Raw genomic sequence first — 27390 nt, 5'->3', positions numbered from 1 at the left:
AGCTTCATCTCGGCTCATTCGAATCATATGACATCATTTACATCCACCCAGCCATATCTACTCTGCTTTGTTTCAACATTCATTTCGCCCACCCATTGGAAATCATTTAAGACGAATAAAAACAACTTCGGAAACGATTCGCATCAATCAAGTGAATCTTCCCGTTTTTTTTGTTGTGGTGAGCAAACGACTCTGGTCCAATAACACATTTCCGGAGAAACACGCGAAAGCATCTCCTTGGAAAGCGAACAGAAAACTACTCTTCGCCTGTGTAAACATTGCATCCATGTTTTCATTTTCATTCGATTAAAACCAACTTCGTTCTAATTAATCTTGAGCTAACACGACAGGTTGTTTGATTTTCTTTTACTTTCAGAGCACAATCGAAATCAAGCGGAATCATGACGACCACCCGGGAAAGGCGAGAGGAATACCACAGCAACGTGGTGCGCACACTGACCCCATCGAGACCTCTTTCGCCCGGCATGCACACGAACGAATTCGATAGTAATTTAGGTGAGTTTTTTTTATTTCGTCCTGAATCCATTTATAGCTGAAAGGGGTGTTAGGAATGCACGGAATTGCCACGGATCCCTTCGCAGCTGATTTCTTTTTCGCTCACTTCCGATTCTTTTTTAATTATTATTTTCAACCACCAGAAGTGGATAGCTTCACATTGTCTTTGTATTTTTTCAAAAACTTCTAGGCTGACCTATAGAATAAGTGAGGGGCGAATCAAATATGATATTAACTACTTTTTGAGATTTCTAGACTCCCCTTCTCCCCTATATAACGCTTTTTTGTATAACTGACTGACTTTTGTATAACTTTTGTATACTGCCCATGATCGCATATCCGTAACATTTGCATTTTGGTTGATTTTGTAAATCGTTTGTCAATCCTCCCCACTAACTCAATCATTTCCAGCTTACCACAGATAAGCAAGATAGTAAAGTCTATTTTACTGTTGTGAGATTAGATGCAGTAAATTGAGCGTTCTGAACGAGTTACAGACTTTTAGACAAAATGAACAAAAATGCGAGTGTTACAAATATGCGATCATGGGCTGTCACAAAATCTTAGGCCACGTCCCCCCTTAAAAACCGTGACGTCATTATTAAACGACCCCTAAAATAAAATATTACGCACAATTTGTTCACATGAATGCCAATGTATGATTTAGTGAGATTGTGTAATAATCGCTTCTTACGTGAATTATCAAAGGCCAGAAAACCTAAGACAAATCGCAAACAAACAAATTTCAAACTTTTACTCACAACGCTAAGTAAAGGCCTCCTCAACTTCAATTAGCCAAAGATTGGAGAAGCCTGGGTTGTTGATTTGTGCAGAAGCTAGAGCTTTAAAATTAGCATGTTCCACGACAATGCGACGCCAGCAATGCACTCTGCGCAGCCGGTATATCATTTTCAATTTTATTGCTGCATCTTGCTCACTGCGCGTTTTATTATACAAGACCGATCATCATCGGGATCCATTGTCACCGGGTTGTTGTTCAACATTTCGATCAGAGACCCGGACTAAAAACATTCAAGATTTTCCTTCTCCTTGAACCGACATTCGCATATACTGCACCATCATTTCGGTTATTGCATTCCGGATTGATTGAAAAGAATTTCAAAACGCAATTAAAATTTATTATTCCTGTACAAACAAATGACTGACTATAGGTTGAACTCAAATCTTGTGAAAGCATGCGGTATTTCAAATTATATTCTTTCCTTTCAGAAACAAACTGTTTAAGTATGCTTTGTTGTTTATGTAGATCATCAAGATCTGAACTCATGGAAGGTTTGGAGGCCCTAGAAGATCCTAAAAAAATTTCTACTTTTTCATGTTTTGCATCTGTTTTTGAAGCAGTATGTCCAAAATTTATGTTGAAATACGACGAAAAAAAATCCGTATGAAATCGGTTAAGAAAAAAGCAATACACAGGATTCTGTTTTTACACGATTTTTTTTTCGCTCGTAATTTTCCCCAAAATCTTTGTTACATGTTTCAAAAAATTCTAAATTATTTAGAAAAAAACATGGTAATTTATGTGTGTTCAACATTTAATGTAAATCATGTAAAAACATAATCAGGTGTATTTGAAAAAAAATCAAAGCGCAATAAGGTAGGATTATTGATTTCCCGTGCCAAATCCCTTCTCTTTGAAATAAGTGGGGATAAAAATAGCAAGAATCTCAAGAAGGGAGAGCAACAAAAAATATTTAATAATTTAATTTTTTTTTTCATATTAATGGTTGACGCATGAAAACAAATGTTGAATCTGATCAATTTACTACCTTGTTAGAAGTAACTTCACAGCTCGGGAATCTTGTCCACTGATTTTGGTCCTCATGTATTTTGAATGAGGACGGGATTTTAATTTTCTATGGCGAGATCCCGTCAATTCTGTTCCTTTGGAAACACATGAGAGTAAAATCCACAGACAAGCTCCTGATCCATAAACTATAGTCTTAATGACATTAGGACCAAAAAAAATTGCTTTAAACTCGATACGGTTCAGTTGATTTAATTTTTTCACGTCGGTGGATGATTTACAAATATTTAAAGAGCCGATGCCCACGGAGCGTTTTATACGTGTGCATTACTCCATTTGATACTGCGTAGTGTGTTCCTTACGTGGACGCGGCAGCCACACTACTTGAAAAAACGCTATGTGAACATCGGCCCAAAATAATCATATAATCAGAAACGCTTTAAATGAATTGTAATGTTTTGAGAAAATCAAATGATTCAAAAATATGTGATTAAGCAAAATTTGAAATTGATTTACTTATTTCAATGTTTCGTGATAAACTTGTTATTTATATAAATATTTTTATATAATTTTTATTTATTTTCTGCCGAAAATGTTGAGTTTGTTTGAATATAATTTTAGTGCTCTTTAGAAAATCAATGAAAACGGGGACATGTTGTGGATTTTTTCAGTTACGTCAGGCAGTACAATACGGCCTAAAAAATGGTACTGTCCCGTTTAAATACGGTACGTATGGTTAGCCTATATCTACAGTCAAAGCATGTGAAAATATTTGTGTTTTGAATCATCTCTTCGTTATAAGTGGTTGGCCATATTTGAACACGATACAGTGGTTTCCAAAATCGTGAAATTTTCTACCGATAATCAACATCAAAACACATCGTTTAAAAACATGAACAAATACTCAGATATGATTTGTATGAATCATCAAGGATCATATTTTGTGTGCATACCACACTTGATTGGAGAGTTTTTCGTTACATGACTTACGTGTCCGGCACTGGATAATATCCCCCAGTAATTAGGAATCTATTTAGGGGTTGTAATTCTATTTAGGGGTAATAATTTGTAGATTGATTCATAAGTAATGCTAACTTCAAGCTGGAAGCGGTACTCCCAATGGAGGAGAAGAGTGTAGTATTGGCGATATTGCTGCAACATTGCACGTGAGTGAACGAGGCTTGAGGCTGTCGACTCTCTGTCGAGAACTCAAAGGGCAGTACCGGGCTGCATGTGAGAACGCTCCACCAGGGACCAGGTGTTTAACATAGGTCAGATATCGCAAGCAATGCCGCGAATACAACGTGCCCATGCATAATCTATTCATCAAGTTCAAAGCCATATAATACAATCGATCAAGTCCAGCTTTGGAAACTTATGCACGAATACAGATTTTCGGATAAACTACATCAGACTAAAGAAGAAAAGTAAGTGAATCCAAATCCAGCCATCAACACGTTGAAGACGAAGTATGATAGGAAGAGGCTCAAGAGAGGCCAACGTAATTTGGCCTGCGCAAGATCAAATAGAGTATGGACTGTTCCAGAAATTGTAAGCACGCTAACAAGTAGTCGTGAAAATGAACTGCATGTAATGTTGCTCAGAGCGTTAATGAATAAAGATTCCAATGAATGATTAAATTTGTTATGATTGAATCATTCAACTCTATGATTAAAGATTATTAATAATGATTTATTAGTTTTTGACTATGATTAATGATTATGATTAACGATTAAATTAATTTTTGACAATGATTAACGATAATGATTAATGAATAAAACGTTTGGAGTGTGATTAACGATTACCAATCATGATTAAATGTTGACACAATATGTGTATGATTAATGATTAACGATCGATATGATTAATGATTAATGATTATGAATAATCAAATTAAATGATTTGCATAGTGATCAAAAAGCAAGTAACCTTTCTTCCAAATTGGGTATAAAAATTATATGATTATGATTAAAGATTAATGAATAAAAGCGATGTATGCAATGATTGAAATTGATGATTGATGAATAAACTCAAAACAATTATGAATATGATTAGTGAATAACAATTAAATGTAAAATTCTATGATTAACGATTTGTGATTATTGATTAAATCGTATTTTTTGTATGATTATGATTAATGAATAATGATTAAATAACCCATTATTCATTAATCATGATTAAATCTATGATTAATCACTAATGCTCTGTTGCATGCAATTGAGATGTATCTTATAGACAACATCCATTTAATGAACGTGCTGCAATTTTATCGAATATTTTGAGTTAATTTTATAAATATTTAGCTTCTATTTTTGGTCAGAAAATTCTGTTTGCACAAATTGGCCATTATTTAAACGCCTTTTTCTTGAAAAATAACCTAGGAAGGAACGTGTATCGCTATTAAATCAGTCAAATTTGCATTGCAGGTGTATAAACTCTATGAGAAAGTAGACACAATAAGAAACTATTCGTAACCAAAAAATGTTGAAACTTGAAAAAAAGGCGAAATTAAAAAAAAAAGTTTGCAGGAAATGTTAATTTCTGGAACAGTCTATACGCCGCTTATCTTTAAAACGTTCATTAATCTAGTAATCCTCTACGGACACGAGACACGTAGACAGATGTTCGGACAATGACCCGATGAAAATGGTTCTCGAAAGCGACGGGCACAAGAAGCCGAGCTGCACAGCGAGCAATTCCTGCTAAAATCCTAAAGAGAAAGAACAAGTCTCTCACTTACCATCTCTGTATACATATACGATATGTAGCATACCGCGAGAGACCGCAAGCTGTCATGATAGAGAACTGATTCGGGGGGCTATATCCCATGATAAATTTCTTTTAGAAAGCTCCAAATGTGCACGGTAAAAAATATAGGGAGTGAGTGCTAGTAATGGACCCCTTAACGACGGAAACTTACTTCAATCGCTTCGCTAGAGTAAGACTCATGACAAATTGCCATTCTGCAGCACTAGATGACAAGCAACAGGTATCAGCATCGCGTTTCGTACATAACACATGGTAAAACATTCATTTTTACTACTAAAATATGAATTTTAAAATTATGTAGCCATATGCACTACTTTGAAATCAAATCAATATCAATAGCTGAGCTCGTCGCATTCAAAGATCACCATTTCCATTTGACGTGCACAATGTTTTGAATATAAAACAACAAAATAAAAAAATAGAATTACCCCAGCTCAGATTTGAATAACATACCTTTGCTTGAAAGTCCTTCGTCTTACCATGACTCCATCTCACACTTCGAAATACCTCTTGAAATAAGCAGAACAGATGAAAGAACTGTCATCTATTTTTAGAACAGCACCAATATCACTCCACTCTTAAATCAATAGCCTTGAACCTGTGAATTCAATAGCATAGCACTTTCAATTCTAGTGGAGACATTATTGGTGCTGATCGGTGCTGGTGCTAATCATATCAACATCCAGTGAGTAGTACTTTGATCAACAGTGTTGATGTTATGGAATTGTCTGCATTCAACACACTTGAGAAAGGTGTGATCAAAGGAATATAATTTTCAATAATAGTGATTTTAAAGTTGATCATTCAATAGTTGGAACAGTTAAATTGTGCGTGTTGATTTTTTACCATGTGGGGAGCACTCAAGGTGCTAGACTTTACTAAGGTGGCGCAGATCAGCGCTGCGTGTCACTAGTTCTCTCTTTCTCTCCCCTGTTGTTCTACAACGTGGGAGAGAAAGAGACAACCTTAGTAAAGTGATTCGGAACAGTTTTTTCCTCTCATTTATCGTTTTTTGTTTCGTTTTTGCATTCATCTCTTAGATAACGGGCTTGGTAGTCATATGGCTACTGCTTCTGCCTCATACGCAGGAGGTCGTGGGTTCAATTCCAGGTCTGTTCCACTCCTCCTACTTTGTATCTTTCTCTATATTTCTCATGTGCTAGCAATCGCTAGAACTGGAAATGAACTTCCAAACCGTTTCCATTGCTATTCCTATACGTTCAACTTGAGTATTCTAACAGTAATCTGCTAGAATTGGAAATGAACTATAGAGCTCGTTTCCTACATCCAATTAGAAATTCCATCAGTTGCTTTCTCCTATCTATCACATTGGCAGCTCGTTAACCAAGACGGACCTCTGCCTCTCGAACATAACCCAAAAATTCCAATAAATTCCGTAAGATCTCGTGGCAAGCGCAGAGGTATATTCGGCTTGCAGTGGGCGAGTGATTACATCATCATTTCCTCCCCCTTCCCTACATTGACTTGTATTCTGACGTGGCAGGCGCCAGTATGACCTAACAAATGAGATCACCAGTACTTGTACATTGAAGATGTGTGCTAGTCCCAATCAAACATCTGTTGCTTCCCTGTGCAAGAACAGCTGATCTGGTCATAATGGAGTAGCAACTACGAGCAGTCAATCAAGCTCAAGCTTAAGCTCAAGCTCGTTTTTGCATTCATCTCTTAGACTAGGTGTTCCGTGTTTCCTTAACACTACATCCTTAGTTGCTATGTTAGTTTTGATTATTATTAATACATTTCAATTGCCTCTGTCAGTTAGAATTTTTCCTCTGGTTGAATTGAACCATGTAGGAATTACAATGTTTTCTAATCCCTTTTTATCGTTATTCGTTATCTATTCAGAGTGATTTCTGCAAACCCTGACAGCGAGCAATGTGGATCGATCAGGCGGGAAACAATTTGCGGAACTTCTGTAAACTCCCATGAATACAGCTGAAGGAAGACGTCTTTTATTTACTGCAGAGACCTTAGTCTCTCCTTAGCCGTGCGGTAAGACGCACGGCTACAAAGCAAGACCGTGCTGAGGGTGGCTGGGTTCCATTCCCGGTGCCGGTCTAGGCAATTTTCGGATTGGAGACTCTCGACTTCCCTGGGTATAAAAGTATCATCGTGCTAGCCTCATGATATACGAATGCAAAAATGACAACCTGGCTTGAAAATCTCGCAGTTAATAACTGTGGAAGTGCTTAATGAACACTAAGCTGCGAGGTGGCTCTGTCCCAGTGTGGGGATGTAATGCCAATAAGAAGAAGAAGAAGACTTTAGTCTAGAGTGTCAGACCACGTTAGATAAACAGCTCTCTTCTTTCCCTAGTTACGGTGAAGATGGGCGTGACCAAGAATAGTAATCCTCATGCATTTGCTTTGAAACTTTTGCATTCTGATTATTATTATTTATTTATTTCGTCAACCGACGTAGACTAGTACAAATACATATACATGTTTTTTTTCTTTCGTAATGCTATAGTAGATTATGAAATACAATAAAAACATAAAAAAATACATATATTTTTTTTTGCTAAAGTTGTTTGAAATTATGAATTTAAATTGTTGAATTTCTTATGTTTGTTTTTTGAAAAAATTTGCTCCAATCGTCTCCAATACCATGCCACTTAAGTTTTAGATTGGAATTAAGGATCATTTAGGGGGCAGCAGGGACTATGTCAAAGGGCTTGACGATCCCTCCCCAGGCCATCTGCGAATTGTGGGGCTTGCCTAGGATGTGGTGGGGTTTGACAGTGGGCCCTGTTAAATTATTATAAACAGCTGCATGTATCCGCAAGTAGGCCCCACTAAAGCGGCCGTGTGCCGCTCAACGCGCACAAGCCCAGGCCCTCCGACGAGACAGGAGGTTTGCGCAGGCCCAATAAGCCGCTTGGAAAGCCAATAATTACGAACAATATAAGAGATAATGTGACTCGATATAATCGGCAAAGACCTAGGCGACGAATGAAGGATCACGATTGGAAGCTTGGAACATGGAACTGCGAGTTGCTAGGTTTCGCAGGTTGCGACAGGATGATCTACGATGAATTACATCCCCGCAACTTCGACGTCGTGGCGCTGCAGGAGATTTGCTGGACAGGACAGAAAGTGTGGAAAAGTGGGCTTCGAGCGGCTACCTTCTACCAAAGCTGTGGCACCACCAACGAGCTGGGAACCGGCTACATAGTGCTGGGTAAGATGCACCATCGTGTGATTGGGTGGCAGCCAATCAACGCCAGGATGTGCAAGCTGAGGATTAAAGGCCGTTTCTTCAACTATAGCATCATCAACGTGCACTGCCCACACGAAGGGAGATCCGACGACGAGAAAGAAGCGTTCTACGCACAGCTGGAGCAGACATACGATGGATGCCCACTGCGGGACGTTAAAATCGTCATCGGTGACATGAACGCACAGGTAGGAAGGGAGGAAATGTATAGACCGGTCATCGGACCGGATAGTCTGCACACCGTATCGAATGACAACGGCCAGCTATGCATAAACTTCGCAGCCTCCCGCGGAATGGTAGTCCGAAGCACCTTCTTTCCCCGCAAAAATATCCACAAGGCCACATGGAGATCACCTAACCAAGAAACCAAATCGACCACGTTCTAATCGACGGTAAATTCTTCTCCGACCACTACATCGTTGCACATCGTTGCAGTATGCGTACGCTCAAAACTCTCGACGGTGTACAACACGCGTCGAAGTCGGACACCGCGGCTTAACATTGGGCGGCTACAAGATGGTAGACTAGCCCAAGAATACGCGCAGCAGCTGAAAGTGGCACTCCCAACGGAAGAGCAGCTAGGCGTAGCGTCTCTTGAAGATGGCTGGAGAGATATTCGATTCGCCATTGGTAGCACCGCAACCGCTGCACTTGGCACGGTGCCCCCGGATCAGAGAAACGACTGGTATGACGGCGAATGTGAGCAGTTAGTAGAAGAGAAGAATGCAGCATGGGCGAGATTGCTGCAACACCGCACGAGGGCGAACGAGGCACGATATAAACAGGCGCGGAACAGACAAAACTCGATTTTCCGGAAGAAGAAGCGCCAGCAGGAAGATCGAGACCGTGAAGAGACGAAGCAACTGTACCGTGCACATATATAATAACACACGAAAGTTCTATGAGAAGTTAAACCGTTCACGTAAGAGCCACGTGCTACAGCCTGATATGTGTAAGGACATAAACGGGAACCTTTCTACGAACGAGGGTGAGGTGATCCAAAGGTGGCGGCAGCACTACAAAGACCACCTGAACGCGGAGGGGCAGACAAAGATGGCGGTGTGGTGATGGACCTGGGAGAACGCGCGCAGGACATAATTCTACCGGCTCCGGATCTCCAGGAAATCCAGGAGGAGGATTGACCAACTACCAGGAGAGCTATTTAAACACGGTGGTGATGCACCTACTAGAGCGCTGCACTGGTTCATTACCAAGATTTGGGAGGAGGAAGTTTTGCCGCAGGAGTGGATGGAAGGTGTCGTGTGTCCCATCTACAAAAAGGGCAATAAGCTAGATTGTAGCAACTACCACGTAATCACATTGCTGGATGCCGTAGACTGCGTGGTTGGCGACATGTAGCCATGGACCGAGCCAAATGGAGAAGATTCTTATATACCGCACGGGCCATTTCGGCCTTAGTCTGAATATAAAAAATAGTATAGAAATTTCAGAAGAGAAAACGTTAATAGCACTAGTGTCCAATCTACGAATCACACCGCGAAAATGTTAATGCCAAAGATATATTTAATTACAGATATGTTGAATGTTGGAATTGGTAGATTTTGAATTTAAATCCAGTTAAACATTGAAAGTCATAAGGCATGCATTACATATTACAAGTTTATCCGCCCAGAACTGCCTCACGAAGTTTCTTAGGAATATCCCCCCAGCATGATATGTTAATTGAGAGCATACTGTTTACGTACTGCAGCTTGAACATTGCAGCAAATCAGCTCTCGCCTTATGTAGATGGACTAATTTCCACTTCCCATTTATTTCCGCCGTCGGCCGTTCTTTCGCAAATTTAGAGTTCTGCCCTTTGCAGAACTTATACCACTTTCGCATAAACACATTTTAATGGCCATTTTATCAAAAATCTGAGATACTTAAACGCAATAAAAAATATACGAATAGGCTCTTTATTCAAAGCCTCTCAAATGAACGAAGAAAACGTCCTCGAAATATAAATGTGAGCAGTAATGAAATAAGTATCATGTGAGAACATGATACAAAACTATAGTTTTGTTAGTTTTCTCATATAATAAAAAGCATTCCGAATTGTATTTACACATTTTTTTCAAGGCTGTCTTTCCTGACCTCATTGAAAACATCATTGTTTTTGTTTTGTGCAAATCCCTTGTTGAACAATCTATGGTGTGTTCGCTTCACAGACAATTCCTTAAAGAAAGGTTTTGAACTTCAAATGGCTACCAGGAAATTTAGTCATTTAATAACCGTCATACAGAAACTTTTACTCCACATCTATGACACATTGTGTAACAAGAAAACTTTGATAAGAAAATTATTTTGAGCTTTTTAGTGGAATGTCTTCACTTGTCCTAAGACGAGTTTATACCATCCCATTGAATTCCACCACTTAATTGTATCTTGACAGATACGTATTTCGACCTCAACAGTAAGGCCGTCTTCAGTGTCTCGTACGAGACACTGAAGACGGCCTTACTGTTGAGGTCGAAATACGTATCTGTCAAGATACAATTAAGTGGTGGAATTCAATGGGATGGTATAAACTCGTCTTAGGACAAGTGAAGAAAACTTTGCTGAGCTGGGTCAATACCTGCCAACGTATATGTACGACAAAGCAAACATTCTTCCACATAACCATCGTTAAGGGAGAAAGCATATTGAATCCGCACATCTCCTGAATACTGCGAATTGTTTTCATTAAGGGAGCCCCAAACAGTAACATTCTTTCATCATCGTACAGAATCATTTCGTGTCTAGCTCAGTACTCATCAAGACCAGCCCTCAATGAATGAATGCAACAGCCCAGCCGTAATAGTCATTCATTCGTTCTACCCTACGAGAGCGAAAAAAAAGAACGGCTTCAATTCTGGGACGCCGGGGAAAACTTCCACTTGAACTAATGTTTTCTTTTCTATCTCTGTGCCCTTGGTGATGGTCTTGTTTGCGTTTATATGCCTTGCTGTATGCCGTTCCTCTAGACGTCAGGTTTCAATTTATGCTTCTGCCATTATTCATCCCTTCGTTGCAGATAACCTGCTGGAAGACCTGCAGGCCAGTGTCTCCCGCCCTGGCAGCTCACTGGGACAGCCCATCCCCGGAGGCTACTCGACCACAACTCGGGAAGTTCAATATTTGCAACCTGCCAATGTTACCACCGTTGCCCGGGAACGATCCGTCAGTCCTAGCTTCCAAACGGTGAGTACGCAAGAACTATGTGGGAGTCACGCATTTTATGCGATGATGTGTCTTGAGTATTGACTATAGTTACACTGACTATAGAGCACACGGTAGGGAAAAAATTGCGTCAGCTCATAAATGCGCTGCCCAAGAATATGATATCAACAAATCGTCTAAATGTTAGCACACGTGGTTTAGATACAAAAGAAATATCCCACACACCATCAGCATAAACTGCATCTCACTTGAACTCGACCTCGTACTGCAACGTTCTGCATAGTTATATTCAAATGAATTTCTGCTCTCATTTCATGATTCGTTACACCTCCGCCCACAAACGGATTATTTTTCGGATTGCTGCACGCGCTGATTCACCCACCTGCACGTCCCTCCCAGCAGAACAAGGTATATAAAACGGCAAAGTACGAATACAAAAGCAGTAGCACCTCTGGTAGTGGCGGCACCGCAGGTGGAGCACCCACGGCGGGCACAGAGGGGGTCAGCGAAGTATACCAGCGCAACATTAATCAACTCGACACTTTGCTGAACGATCTGGAACGAGAACGGGATTCGTCGTTAGATCGAAGTAAGTTTTAACGATGGTTATTCTTCGGAAAAAGTATTTATCATCCTCGTCCTGGAACAACCGACACTACTCCATTAACTTCCAAAACTGCCACAGAAACTAAGTCCGCGTGACGTGACAGTGAGACGTTGTTGTTTCTTTCTCTTGTCTACATTCGACCGGATGATTAATCCTCGGTGCTAGGGAAGGATGGTTTCAGAAAGTGGTACAATGTCATCTGAGTTCTAAATTTAGCCCCACGCCGTGCTGCGCGTGGTACCTACGGTCTGTAAGCAAGAACCAACATACGGGGTAGACACCAACAACGTTGTGCAATTCATTCACGGCAAAAGTCGTGAAATAAAGTAAAACGCTAGCTTGATGTTTGCTTTCCTAACAGACGCCAGGTTGGATGATTCATCGGTGCAAAAGGGATATACCTAGAAATTAACTAACAGAGGCCATACAATTTTAAAATTGGGAGCTATTGTAGTAGGTGGGGCTGCTATTCTGGTTCTTTATCTCATTGCATATATCGGAAACAAAGGAATGAGAAACAGATGAGTTCGTTTCAATTAGGATTTTTTTCAGTATAATTTTCACGTTTAAAAGAACCGCCAGAATAAATGTTTCAAGCTTGCTTGTGCATGTGTGACCGTAAAATGAAAAAGGCAGCAAAATAAAATTTAAAATTAAATGTCGATCTATTTTTTTTAAAGTGCATATTTCTTTCGAAATTTATTTGGGAATTCAAAAACGTTTTTTTCTCAAATTCCTTATTAACTTCCTTTGAAAATATTTCTATTGCTAGAATGAACTTTTGAAGGAGGAGGAATTCCTGGAGGAACTCCTGGAGGAACTTCCGGAGGAACTCCTGGAGGAACTTCCGGAGGAACTCCTGGAGGAACTTCCGGAGGAATTCCTGGAGGAACTTCCGGAGGAATTCCTGGAGGAACTTCCGGAGGAATTCCTGGAGGAACTTCCGGAAGAATTCCTGGAGGAACTTCCGGAGGAATTCCTGGAGGAACTTCCGGAGGAATTCCTGGAGGAACTTCCGGAGGAATTCCTGGAGGAACTTCCGGAGGAATTCCTGGAGGAACTTCCGGAGGAATTCCTGGAGGAACTTCCGGAGGAATTCCTGGAGGAACTTCCGGAGGAATTCCTGGAGGAACTTCCGGAGGAATTCCTGGAGGAACTTCCGGAGGAATTCCTGGAGGAACTTCCGGAGGAATTCCTGGAGGAACTTCCGGAGGAATTCCTGGAGGAATTCAGAATGAATTCCTGGAGGAATTCAGAATGAATTCCTGGAGGAACTTCCGGAGGAATCCCTGGAGGAACTTCCGGAGGAATTCCTGGAGGAACTTCGGAGGAATTCCTGAAGGAACTTCCGGAGGAATTCCTGGAGGAACTTCCGGAGGAATTCCTGGAGGAACTTCCGGAGGAATTCCTGGAGGAACTTCCGGAGGAATTCCTGGAGGAACTTCCGGAGGAATTCCTGGAGGAACTTCCGGAGGAATTCCTGGAGGAACTTCCGGAGGAATTCCTGGAGGAACTTCCGGAGGAATTCCTGGAGGAACTTCCGGAGGAATTCCTGGAGGAACTTCCGGAGGAATTCCTGGAGGAATTCCTGAAGGAACTTCCTAAGGAATTCCTGAAGGAACTTCCGGAGTAATTCTTGGAGGATCTTTCGGAGGAAATTCCACAGGAACTTCCGGAGGAATTCCTGGAGGAACTTTCGGAGGAATTGCTGGAGGAACTTCCGAAGGAATTCTTGGAGGAACTTGCGGAGGAATTCCTGGAGGAACTTCCGGAGGAATTCCTGGAGGAACTTCCGGAGGAATTCCTGGAGGAACTTCCGGAGGAATTCCTGGAGGAACTTCCAGAGGAATTCCTGGAGGAACTTCCGGAGGAGGAATCCCTGGAGGAACATAGGAGGAACTGTTAAGAAAATTATTTTGACCTTTTTAGTGGAATGTCTTCACTTGTCATAAGACGAGTTTGTACAATCCCATTGAATTCCACCACTTAAATGTATCTTGACAGATACGTATTTCGACCTCAACAGTAAGGCCGTCTTCAGTGTCTCGTACTTGACTCGACTTCCGGAATAATTTCTAGAGGAAGTTCCGGAGAGATTCCGAGGAATTCTTGGAGGAACATTCAGAGGAATTCCTGGAAGAACATCCGGAAGAATTCTTGGAAGAACATCTGAGTATATTAAGGATCCGAGTTAAATTCTTCAGAAAGATGAACATAACTTTTGATAAAAAAAAAACCAGATTAATCTACCTAGCGTTGGTGGTGCCTTTCTCGCATTTAGTTAAGACACCAACCTTATATGGGGTTTATATGATCCGATGTACCATTTTCTTCATAACTTTTAAACGCAATGACCGATCGTTATAAAACTCAATAGTGATCAACAAGGCTTTGTCCCCTGTCGAATGAAACTTGTTGCGAGAAAATCGGTTAAGGATTACTACACGAAAAGTTGTCTAATGTTTTTTATAGCTTTTGTGCACACACATACACACACACATACACACATACATACACACGGACAGACAGACATGTGTTCAGCTCGTCGAGCTGAGTAGATTGATATATAATACTATGGGTCTCAGAGGCTTCTATGAAAAGTTCGTTTTCGGAGTGAAAGGATAGCCTTTCGGTTCAACTTAGTTGTACGAGAAAGGCAAAAATAGATTAATCCACCTTGCGTTGGTGGTGCCTTTCTCGTATTTAGTTAAGACACCAACCTTATATGGGGTTTATATCGTCCGATGTACCATTTTCTTCATATCTTTTAAACGCAATGACCGATCATTATAAAATACAATAGTGATCAACAAGGTTTTGTCCCCTGTCGAATGAAACTTGTTGCGAGAAAATTAGTCAAGGATTTCTATACGAAAAGTTGTCTAATGATTTTTATAGCTTTTGTGCACACACTTACACTCATACATACACACGGACAGACAGACATGTGCTCAGCTAGTCGAGCTGAGTCGATTGGTATACATATAATACTATGGGTCTCAGAGGCTTCTATAGAAAGTTCGAATTTGGAGTGAAATGATAGCCTTTCGGTACAACTTAGTTGTACGAGAAAGGCAAAACATACACCTGAGATTTTTGGACACAATGCACAATATGCGTTATGCTTTCCATCGATATATTAATATTCAAAATCGGTGGTTGCAAACCTGGCGGAAATTAGTTTTCAAAAACAAATCCAAGATGGCGGCTGAATCCAATATGGCTGCTTCTATTTCTATTATAAATGGAGGATACACTTTTCCTTTTTCCAACGATATGCTGATTTCTAAGATCCGTTGAGAAATGTTGGAGTTATGACAGTTTTGGTGATTCAAGAATTGACGAAAATCGAGGGGTTCATAAACGTGATTTCGTGTATAATAGGGTGTCCCAAAATTGGACAAAGTCTGGGATTTTGGGGGCTCAACCTTCAAATGAAAGCTTAGGGTAAAACAAAAGAAAAATTGTTCTACGACAACTCTGGGAAATGACGTTTAGGGGTGGCCCTGACGCGTTTTATGAAAAAAGTGCATTTTTATAGGTAATATCGAAAATACCGGTATATCGGAAAGAAATTAGATGAAACCCATCCATTTTATATTTTTACATTTAACTTAGGGTCTATACTTTATGGCAAAACTTTGATACCGCATGTTTTAGGTCTATATATTTTTCACTGATGCTTTAAATGACCAAAAATGATGAATTTTTCTAAATATTTTTTTATTAATGCATCCAAAACGGGTATTCATCATAATACTTTCGAAACTAGATATACACAGAAAGATGGGGAATTTTATAACGAATATTTTGCTAAAAATAGCAACCTTCTATCTCTATCCGTTTAAAAGTTATTCACGATTTACTGCAGCTTGGAAAAAGACTTTTTGAAATTTCGGATCATAATACCTGGATCATGTTTAAGTAAAAAAACGCCTACTTTTCCATACCAACCAAATGAGCGCTTTAATAACCAATATAGTATTCATATGAGTTGCATAAAATTGATTTTAATATTTATTTGAGTGTTATAATGGAAACCCAACGATGGACCAGCAGTAACAAGACTGACTACAAATTGTTCAGTTAGTCTGGGTGAGTGCTCAAATAGATTGATGAATATGGTTTCAAAACTACCCATAGGTAGGTTCAGTTTTCGTGACATGGTTTGTCGAGCTGTGCAATGTTTCACGATAACATGGAAATTAATTGTTTTCTGACCAACTTGATTTTTGCAAGAACGATCATATGAAGCAAATCCAACAGATCATTTTGATATCGATTTGTCATATTTACGCCATATTGAAGCTCATTTTACGCCATTGCAAAATAGTGTATGTAATTAATTGCAACTCGATTTTATCAGCACTCGTAGTATTTATCTCATTCGGCAAGCCTCGTTGGATAAACGTACAACCATGCTGATTAAATCATCTTTTTGCAACTAGTTACACAAATTACTGTTATCATTATTATTTTATAATGCATATTGAAATATTTGGCATCTACCATCTACGGAATCTCTGGAAATAAGAACAATCTACACTAATTACGAACTATTTTGCCTACCAATACTGAATACAATGATAAATTGATTGCATCGATAAATCGGGACCAAAATGATCCAGCCGGATTAACTTCACATGATCGTGCTGGTTAAAAAATCAAGTTGGTCAGAAAACAATTAATTTCCATGTTATCGTGAAACATTGCACAGCTCGACAAACCATGTCACGAAAACTGAACCTACCTATGGGTAGTTTTGAAACCATATTCATCAATCTATTTGAGCACTCACCCAGACTAACTGAACAATTTGTAGTCAGTCATGTTACTGCTGGTCCATCGTTGGGTTTCCATTATAACACTCAAATAAATATTAAAATCAATTTTATGCAACTCATATGAATACTATATTGGTTATTAAAGCGCTCATTTGGTTGGTATGGAAAAGTAGGCGTTTTTTTACTTAAACATGATCCAGGTATTATGATCCGAAATTTCAAAAAGTCTTTTTCCAAGCTGCAGTAAATCGTGAATAACTTTTAAACGGATAGATATAGGTTGCTAATTTTAGCAAAATATTTGTTATAAAATTCTCCACCTTCTATGTATATATTGTAGTTTCGAAAGCATTATGATGGATACCCGTTTTGGATGCATTAATAAAAAAAATATTAAGAAAAATTCATCATTTTTGGGCATTTAAAGCATCAGTGAAAAATATATAGACCTAAAACATGCGGTATCAAAGTTTTACCATAAAGTATACACCCTAAGTTAAATGTAAAAAATATAAAATGGATGGGTTTCATCGAATTTCTTTCCGATATACCGGTATTTTCGATGTTACCTATAAAAAATGCACTTTTTTCATAAAACGCGTCGGGGCCACCCCTAAACGTCATTTCCCAGAGTTGTCGTAGAACAATTTTTCTTTTGTTATACCCTAAGCTTTCATTTGAAGGTTGAGCCCCCAAAATTCCAGACTTGGTCCAATTTTGGGACACCCTAGTGTATAACTATCAAGGGGTCTATATTTCCGAAGAATTTAACTCAGATCCTTAATATAATCGGCAAAAGCTTTCGAATGAACATAAATTTAGGATTTTTTAAGAACCTCGTGCAAATAGTGGCCCGGTCTCAGCGAGAATTTTTCCCCTGTTCATTTAACATCTACAAATATTCTTTTTTATTCCATTGCACTTATTTTTTTAATTATAATTTTCTTATTGCAGGTCAACGAAGTCTACACCGAGTTGATTCAGGATTGAAGTAAGACTTTGATTATATTATCAACTTCATTCAGAAATCTAACATTTGCTGTTTCAACTTTTAGTGAACCTGGCACAAAAATCATCAAAACCACAACCACATACTCATCGTCCGGTGGCAAGCAGCCCGTTTCCCGTGAGCTGGTTTTCGACTCTCCGGGCAGCTATGAAGTCCGTCAATCTAGGTCCCGCCAGCGAAGTCCAACGTACGAGAATGCTTCGACCGCGGTGAAAAATGTTTCCTACAGCTCCGACAGCAGCGGTATCTACGGAGGCATCAATCGATCCCGCACGGTAACTCCCGTCCGATCCGAACAGTATTACACCGAAACGAGAACCGTTTCACCAAACTCGGACATTGCTCCACGAAACGTCCACTACAACGAAACGGTCAGCGTGGACACAGCTCCGGCCTCCAAGGCGTTGGCCAATATTCCTCTATCGGAAGGCATCCTACCGCGGCCGAATACGAAGGTGACCACCACTGTACGTATTTTCTGTTGTTTTTACGAACTGGTATGATGAGAATTATGGGTTTTAGGTACGCACCTATACATACGAACTTCCTCCTGACAACGAGCAGAATCAGACTTTATCCTATCGCAATGAATCGCTACACCAAACTTCTAACACTTTGCCAGCTGCATATCCGGAACGAAATTTGTCTCCAACTCATCATGTAAATCCCAGCTCCAAAACCATTCTGGTCAAGAACGAAACAATCAACACGTCCAACAACGTCCAGGAGTATCCAGTTCCCACCATTCTTGATCACCAGCTGCCCCCAAACACGGCTAAAACAATTTACTACAAAAAGGATACCAAGCACTCCACTACCAACTACTATCCGGAGCATCCATCCGGACCCGGACCACATCCAACTAACTTCAAAGCGATCGCACCACCCCCAGCAGCGGAACAACCTTCGTACCCACCAGGACCGAACACCTACGTGTATCGCGAAGAACGCACCAACACTTCAAACAATCGCTACGGATCCCCCGTCCCGTACAGCGACTATCCGGATCGCACCGGAACCTATCCAAGGGAACCGCCCCATCCCCACCCCACCACGGTTACGTACAAGTACAGCTCGACCACGACCAATGCCACCAGGAACATTTATCCACCGCCGGAGGAGCGGGAGCCACTGCTGCAGCCATTCCCAACCGACGGTATCCCCCAGAACGAAATCGATGGGAACCCTCCGAAACGGGTCGAAGATTTGATGGCTACACTTGGGGAGGTAAGTTTATTTATGCCGCAGCAGTTTTTGGGAGATTGTTTCCAAATGGTCTGACTTATCAAAAGAGTTAATTTAAAGTTGAAAGTCCCGCTGCATTTAAAAATTTCAAAAGATATTTCCAAGCTCATAAAACGTTCTATAAATACTGTAAAGTCATTTCAAGTCTCGATTATTTTTCCCATTATCTGGAATACTTCGTATTCCAGACAAGTAGATTTCGGCTTTGAATTTTTAACAATAGGATTCCTAAAACTTTAGGAATGAGTTTTTCACAAAGTACCTAGAAGAGCTCCAAAGTTTATTTTCGTTTATTTACTATCTTACGGAGAAATGCTTGCATTGAAGCTTTCAACCCACAAAATAATAAGAAAGAAAACTTTCGGAGAGGACCCTCGGCATAAAAAAAGTTCCAATCAGAAGATTTTTTTATTATTTTTTTTATTTTGATGAAAAAGTAAATCCAATGGTATCCGCCTGGATACCTGGTTAGCTACAGCGTCAATAACACATGCCTGGCGTATTGTAGAGCTCCAATCTCGTTGGTCTACGGCAATTTTCATCCAGTTTACCTGACCGTTTTTCTGGTCCTCCAGTTCTCTGTTGAATTTTGTTTTCGCCATTCTTGCTCCATGATTAGCACATTCGTGCTAATGACCAGCCCATATTTTATTTACCGCATTTTTTTTTCAAGTTCGTTTATTTGATAGGCCCAGGCGATTTACCGTATTTTATACGATTCATAATATTTTCTTCTTTGTACACTTGATACACCTTCAGAAATAATTATAACACCATCGCTGATTCTCATACAAAATGGTCATGTTTAAGGATCAAAATCTCGTTTTCCAGCTATTATATTAAGGACATATGACTATTTTGTATTAGAATCAGCGAGTATTGTACGCAGAAGTTTTCGCTCGAAAACCCCGAAAGCACTTCGGTTCGCTTTCTATAACATCCACACTTTTTGCCCGTGGAGGGCCACTGATAGAATCTGAATTTTATGCCCAATTTTGTTTCCGTCTGCATGTTGTGGGACCTAAACTGACTACGTAATCCGTAGAAGCCTTATTCGCAGCAGCAATACGTCTTCTCACTTCACGTGAAACCTCATTATCGCATGTCACAAGCATGCCAAAGTAAACAAATTCCTCAATAACTTCAAGCAAATCCCCCTCTATCTCTACAACCATGTAATTAGTCTTGGTAGAGTTAATGGTTAAGCTTATCCTTGCTATCTACCTAGTCGGAGGGACAAAAGCCTCCACTACTGCCTTGCGATCGATTCCAATGAGGTCGATATCGTCTACAAAGTCCAAGAACATATGCGACCGTGTCATGGTGCTTCAATACATCCAAGGTCACAAACGAGGTTGACACTTCGTCTGCCATCCAAATACTTGATTCGAGCCATCAAGCGTTGCACGTATCAGCCTAATCAGTTTCACCGGAAAACCATGTTCAGACATAATCTGACACAGCTCATTTCTTTTCACAAAATCGTACGTTGCTTTGAATTCAATGAACAGATGGTGGGTCTGCAAGTTGCTTTCCCGGAATTTGCCAAGGATCATCCGCAGGCTAAACATCTGATTTGTCGTTAATCGGCCACTCACAAAAACATATTCGGTATTCACCGACGAAGAACTCCTTAGACGGTCTCAGGCTATTATATAATCAGAACACGCCTCAGAATGTTGTACGCCGAGTTTTGAAGGGTGATCTAATGTGGTTCAAAAAATCAATTTTGCTTCACAGCGCTCATCTGATTCTGTATCATGTTCTGAGTGTCCTCTGAAAATTTGAGCTCATTTGGATTAAAACTGATTTACCACAAACCGTTTCAAGTTTGCATGCAAATTAGTATGGTTAAAAGGTTAAAAGAAAACCTACATAGCTAGAAGAAATACTCAACAGCTTTCACCCAACGAAAACCGCACGTTGATTAATCGCCCCAATAATTAGTAATCGATTTTAAGGAATGTTGCGAATCTTTAGTCATGATCGTTAAACTTCTTTGATGGCATCACTGAAATCTCGCTTAACTTTTCAAAAGGTGCTAAATAATTTTTTTTTCATGATTTAATTTGAATATTGGAATCAACAGACCAATATGAAAGCTTTTGATTACAGTACTCAAATTAAATCATGAAAAAAATTAAACTAGAAACGGCTTGTGCTAAATCAGTGTTAATCCAAATGAGCTCAAATTTTCAGAGGATACTCAGAACATGATACAGAATCAAATGAGCGCTGTGGAGCAAAATCTATTTTTTGTACAACTCTTGACCATCCGATCGGCCGGTAGACAGTCCTTCATACTTCCTTTTTTGTTAAATAATGTGGTGGATCGATTATTGCAGTTGCTCTCTTCAAGTTTGAAAAGCTCGACCAGGATTTAGTCCGTCCCGGCAGCTTTACTGTTTTTCAGTTCATTTATAACCTTCTTAACCTCACCCAGATGGTGGTTCCAAAGCTTTGCTTCCTGCGCTGTTGTAATTGCAGTTTCGTGAATTTTTTATACAATCTTTAATAGGTAGAGCTTCTGAATGTAAAAGGAAGTTATAGGTTGACCATCCAACAAAAAGGGGGAACCATCCTTCTGTTGAAATTCAGTTCATCCAATTGGTGTTGTGCTTTCCGGAGATGATTATGCAATACAGCAGGACGACAAGATTTTTCAGATATCCTATACATTTTTTGTTAAATCCGACTGCATCCGTCCGTTCCGGTACATTGTGCAAAATCGTCAGAATCAGTGTTGTAAAATGTCGTTTGCATTCGTTTGTATAATTTTTCCAAGACATTTTTAATAAGTTAGCTATCAGCTTAAATGTGGCTATAACTTTGTCTAACAAGACATTGTTGTAAATATTTAATCTGGAGCGTGGGAGGCAAAATGTCAAAATGCCTCAAATGTTATAGTTAGAGTAATGTACCCTTGGACAAAAATATAGCACTACTCAAGCGTTATGAGAACATCTAAAATTATAAAGTGAATTTGGCTTCTGAAGAAAGTTATTAACAAATTAGTCAAATGACATGCAGATGACATTTTACAAGACTGGTCAGAATTCATCTCATTTTATTTTGGTCTACGTAAGCAACGGAAAAAATCCGACGGTAAATTTGAGTCAGTTTGGCGGTTTGGCGCGACGATGTGAGTATTGAAATTATAATCTACTTGGGACACTGAAATTCAGCAACAGTTTTTCGGATATTCTGACTTTAGCTTCGGGAACTTACTCAGCATGGCCAGAAAATACGGAAAGGAGTGAAATACTGTCGACGATGAACATAGAATCAAATGAACTATCATAAATCCCAATAATATGGATGGCACTACCTTCGTAGACATGGAAGGGTTTAATAATTACCTAAATTTAAAATTCGTGTAGTTTCAGAAGTTTATGTTGCTCTTGTAATGGTAGGTTTTAAAGGCAGTTTATTGAACCTGCGCTGTCATGTCATGTCTGTTTAGAGTCCCAATAGAAACCACATGGTCACTTTGGTCCCCGGTATACACTATACAGAATCAAGGTAGGCTCGTAAAGAAAATGACAGTTTAAAAATGACATGATTGCTATCGCAGTATGAACGAGTGCAAAAGAAGGCTAAACTTAATCGTAGAGCGTTGGGTTGCTTCGTTCTTAGCAGCGATAGCAGTGACGTCAATTATTTACAGTGAAAAATTATGTTTATATACGGGTCGATAGTGCCGTGTTTTTGTATGCCGTGGGGTGAGGCCTACATGTTGATAAATGCAGCTCTTCTGTAAGTTCAACACAGCTCATTATGAAACCTCATCACATCTTAGGAAAGTTTCACAACTCGCACTGACCAGCCGGGGGAGATATCTCTCTTGCACATAATTTCAACTTTGACCATTTCATTATTTAAGGGAAGAGCTCGAAATTTTATCGGAAATACAATAAAATATTGAACTTTCCCAGAAAATTAAAAAAAAAAAAGCTGTTGAGTTTTTCAATTTTTTTAATTTTTTGTTGCTTATCTTCTACCACCTTCATTATCCAAATTTCAAGCCCTAATTCCTCAAAAATTTTCCTCTAATCCAGTTATACATATTCGAAAAAAAAAATGTCATAATTATTAACATTATTTATTAACAACTAAACAAACTTACCCGATCTTGCCCGTTTTTTTCAAACTTGTGAATCGTTTAGTTGATTGCAGTGTCGCCCTCTAGATCGATTTCAATTCGAGCTTGATGGTTTTCTTCAAAACTCATGGAAACGTAGTATTTTTACATTTGTTCAAATTTCCCAGCGAAATGTTCAATCTTTTCTTATATATAAACACATCAGAGCCCAAGACTAAGCAATTGGAGAGATAATCTTGCAAATCGGTCATACCGCTCGTAAGTTATGATGCCTCAAAGGAAATGTAAACTCATTTTTATATATAGAAAAAAGAAGAAGACTAGCAGACCCTACAAACTTTGTTCCGCCTAAAATTGATTTATTCTCTGATTGGTTCTCGAGTTAAACTGAAATTTATGCTTCATTTATACGGGAGCCCTCCTTCCCAGAACGTACATGTTCATGATAGAATTAGAGGCGCAAGTATAGAATTGATAGTTCCGTTAGGTTGCGACGAGACGGACGCAATGAGAAAACAGAACTGTGTAATAAAAATCCTATTCGACTAGATGCTGATGTCATATTAGAAATTTGGAGACAGTACTCGTCGATAGAAAATCCTTCCGCACGCGATGGCATATGAGCAAATCATACCACCTTCCTTTTGCCAGTGGAGATATATCAGCTTCCACACTGATATTCTTCCCTCCCCCTTCATACGGCAGGTTGGCAGAAGGAATGTCGTGTGATATGTGCCATCATACGTCTCGGATAGTGGATCTTAGTTAAGTTTGTTTTTGATGTAAATTTTGATGTAAAGGGTCTCGTCCATAATGCCATCTTTGAAAAACATGCGTCCAGCTTTAGATGCCATGAAGGAACCCCACTCAATTACACTACAACCACTGATTATAAAAGCAGGTTTAATCACGAGCAATAAGAGAGTTATTACCTTGGTTATTACTATTACTCAGTAATTCCACCACTTTATTGTTTTTTTTTTGTCTTTATTATCTTTCAGCCCGAGACTGGCTCGTCTCGTGAACTTTATTGTAACTATACAGATCCAAATTTCGACCTTCAACGGCTCGTACTTGTCTCATAAGTGAGTAAGTCGGGTTGAAAACGAGACACAGAAGACGATCTCATTGTCGAAATACGTATCTGTAAAGTTCCAGTTGTTGACTTCAACTATAGTGTTAATATTTAGATTTTTCGGCTATGCAGTTCATTCCTAGAACAAATTTTTTAAAATTTGTTCTAATAAGTTCTTTCTTCTTACTTCTTTCTTCTTTATTCTTTCTTCTTTGTTCTTTCTCCTTTGTTCTTTCTTCTTTATTCTTTATTCTTTCTTCTTTCTTCTTTCTTCTTTCTTTTTTCTACTTTCCTCTTTCTACTTTCTTCTTTCTTCTTTCTTTTTTCTGCTTTACTCTTTCTTCTTTCTTCTTTCTCTTTCCTTCTCTCTTCTTTCTCCTTTCTTCTTTCTTTCATCTTTCTTCTTTCTTCTTTCTTTTTTCGCCTTTTTTCTTTCTTCTTTTTCCTTTCTTCTTTGTTCTTTCTTTTTGCTTCTTTCATATTTTTTTCTTTCTTCGTTCCCCTTTTCATATTTCCTTTCATCTTTCTTCTTTTTTTTTCTTGTTTCTTCTTTTTTCTTCTTTCTTTCTTCTTTCTTCTTCTTTTTTCTTCCTACTTTTTTATTCCTTCTTCATTCATCCCTTTTCTTCCTTCCATTTTCCTTATTTCTTCTTCTTGCTTCCTTCTTTATTCTCTTTCTTCTTTTTTCTTTCTTCTTCCTCCTTGTATCTCATCTCTTGAAATAACCATTTCGGTCAAATGACATACGGCCAAACGGCATTGGGCCAAAAGACCCTAAACCGTTATTGAGTGACTTGAGCTCATTGACGGCATCTTAAGTTAGAAACATGTTTTTCAAAGATGGCATTATGAATGAAGCATAACGAATGAGAATGCGACGTCTGTTTCTCTCTGACACTATCATCCAAATTTACAAAAATACTTTGCAATACTTGAAGGATGTTTTTAATGCCAAAAAAACTGCATACGTATTACCATAAATTAGTTTATGGAACATTCTCTGAGTGATAAGCTGATCCGCGAATACTTTTTTCCAAACCTTTTGACACTTATTCGTTAACTTTGAACTGTGGCAGAGAAATATATGTTTTAGCGTAAATAAATTAAAATTTCGTAAGTTTTGTTCATGAATTTCTTTACCACCAGTACTTTTTTCCGTCACTGTATTTGGAACAAGACATACTAACGCTCTGTCTCAATTCTCGAATTAATCGAAAATTACGCTATAATGAGAATCATTGTGCCTTCTAATAAGATATCTATCCAAAAGCTATCACATGAGTGTTAAAAGGAATCTTGGTCTCCTTGAAAAAAAAAAATACATTATTGTAATGTTGTTATTATGTTTAATGAATTCCGATTGAAAGATTTGTTCTGGTTGTTTTTTCGGCTTTTTGCCTTTGTCGTACACCAAAGAGTAATGAAAAGGCTATATATTCACTTCCAAGACGATTTTGTGATAGGAGGTCCGGAGACCCATAGTGTCATATACCAATCGACTCCGCTCGACGAATTGAGATGATGTCTGTCTGTGTGTGCGTGTGTGTATGTATGTGCGAAAAATAAAATTCACTTGTCTTTTAGGCTTTTATCTTGATTTGTTTGCAATAAGTTGCATTTGACGGGGAATCCTGTCCTATTGTTTCCTATCTAAAATTGGCCAGATCGGACAATGGGATTAAAAGTTATGGCCAAAATACGATTTACATACAAAAAATACGATAAGAAATTCTCTCAATTTTTTCTAGCATATCTAATATACGAGAAAGATACGCTAGATGGATCAATCAGGGTTTTAGTTTATGTTTGTCAATTTATTGGTTCTGTTTTGCCTGTTTATTTAGCCCTTTAGTGTAATACTTTAGTAATAATCCCTTGAATAGGCCAAAATAAATTGGTTGAAACGTCGAGCAAAACAAATCCAATCAAATGCCAAGAAGGATTCGAATTCAGTTTAAATTGGATGATTCTTGGACGACATTACTCTCTACATGTACTGTGTTTGATGATTGTTTCCGGCATGATACAATCGCAAAGCCATAACCTTCCAGGATAATACTTACCAGGAATGCCATCCCGAGTGACGATTCTTCTTCTATTTTCAGAACGGTCAAATTACATACATGTCAAAGCACACACACTCGACCGAAAACGGGACCGGGCCGAAAAAGCTCCGTGGACCATCGCCACCGAAGGTAACCGTGGTGGAGGAACCAGTTGATAGCAAAAACGTGTCCATTTCGTCGAAGAACGTTGCCGGCCCTCCGGTTTACTACCCGCCCGGGCACGAAATGTTCGCCAAAAAGGAAAGCGAAGCCGCTGCGTGGCGAGCTCAGGTAAGTTACATTGCGCTATCCGACCGAACAAAAATGTGCCATTTCGAATTTTGCAGGGCGAATACGCCAAGGCGAGCGGAAAGTACATGTACGAAGCGGAAAGTAAATCCAAGACCACATCGAAGTCAGGAGCAGCGGTGGTACCCGTTTGCCTCCCACTGTGCTGTGCCATGCCGTGCAGCATTATGTGAAAGTTATGCGACGTAAATTTCTTGATTCTGCAGCAGCTAACCCGAGAGAGAGGGAGAGTCCGGCACTTAGTAGCAAACCGAGGTTACTTAAAACCGAATAACGAAATAATGTTAACAGTTTATGTTTGGGATGCCACGACGACAGAAATGTGCCATTGTTGATTTAAATCTAACCACAAGTGAAAGGAATTGAAACTTTAATAGCATTCGTTTTAAATGGTTCATTTTATTGGATAAAGAATGTCAAATGATTAAGGAACAATATGCTTGATGGGCCTAAAGCCACTGTGCCAATTAACGATATTATTTTGTTGTTTCCGTATACACTCTAATACAAGATGCAAATAAAACAGACAAAACACACAACCGTTATTTCATTGCGATGAATGCCCAATTTGTGCTAAAAGTTTTAATGAACTTAATAAATTTGTATCTCATCCAGTATCAGTATCCATCATATAGAATAATTAATTGCATATTATTCGGCAACTCGGCCGTACGAAAATCATTTCTTTTAATATCTTAGCTGTGCATATGCACAGCACATGTTCCGAAATGATCAAATTAATATTAAATTTGAGAAAAAGCC

General features: G+C 39.2%; 1 protein-coding gene across 2 annotated transcripts in view; it reads left to right on the top strand.

Annotated features, from left to right (window-relative positions):
* The window catches only part of LOC134210854 (uncharacterized), a 75167-nt gene extending 48000 nt beyond the window's left edge, over positions 1-27167 (top strand). The window contains exons 2-9 of one of the 2 annotated variants that reach the window (XM_062687213.1): positions 377-516; positions 11307-11473; positions 11852-12041; positions 17798-17834; positions 17899-18319; positions 18375-19079; positions 26380-26610; positions 26667-27167. In XM_062687213.1, coding sequence (XP_062543197.1) covers positions 402-516; positions 11307-11473; positions 11852-12041; positions 17798-17834; positions 17899-18319; positions 18375-19079; positions 26380-26610; positions 26667-26801 — 2001 coding nt within the window. In that variant the 5' untranslated portion in view covers positions 377-401 and the 3' untranslated portion in view covers positions 26802-27167. The remainder of the gene's footprint in view (positions 1-376; positions 517-11306; positions 11474-11851; positions 12042-17797; positions 17835-17898; positions 18320-18374; positions 19080-26379; positions 26611-26666) is intronic. The other variant, XM_062687214.1, reaches the window with a different exon arrangement.
* The last annotated feature ends 223 nt before the right edge of the window (positions 27168-27390 follow it).

The sequence above is a fragment of the Armigeres subalbatus genome, chromosome 2, assembly GCF_024139115.2.
Source record: "Armigeres subalbatus isolate Guangzhou_Male chromosome 2, GZ_Asu_2, whole genome shotgun sequence".
In the NCBI taxonomy this organism is placed as follows: domain Eukaryota; kingdom Metazoa; phylum Arthropoda; class Insecta; order Diptera; family Culicidae; genus Armigeres; species Armigeres subalbatus.
This window is presented reverse-complemented; position numbering and strand designations above follow the sequence as displayed.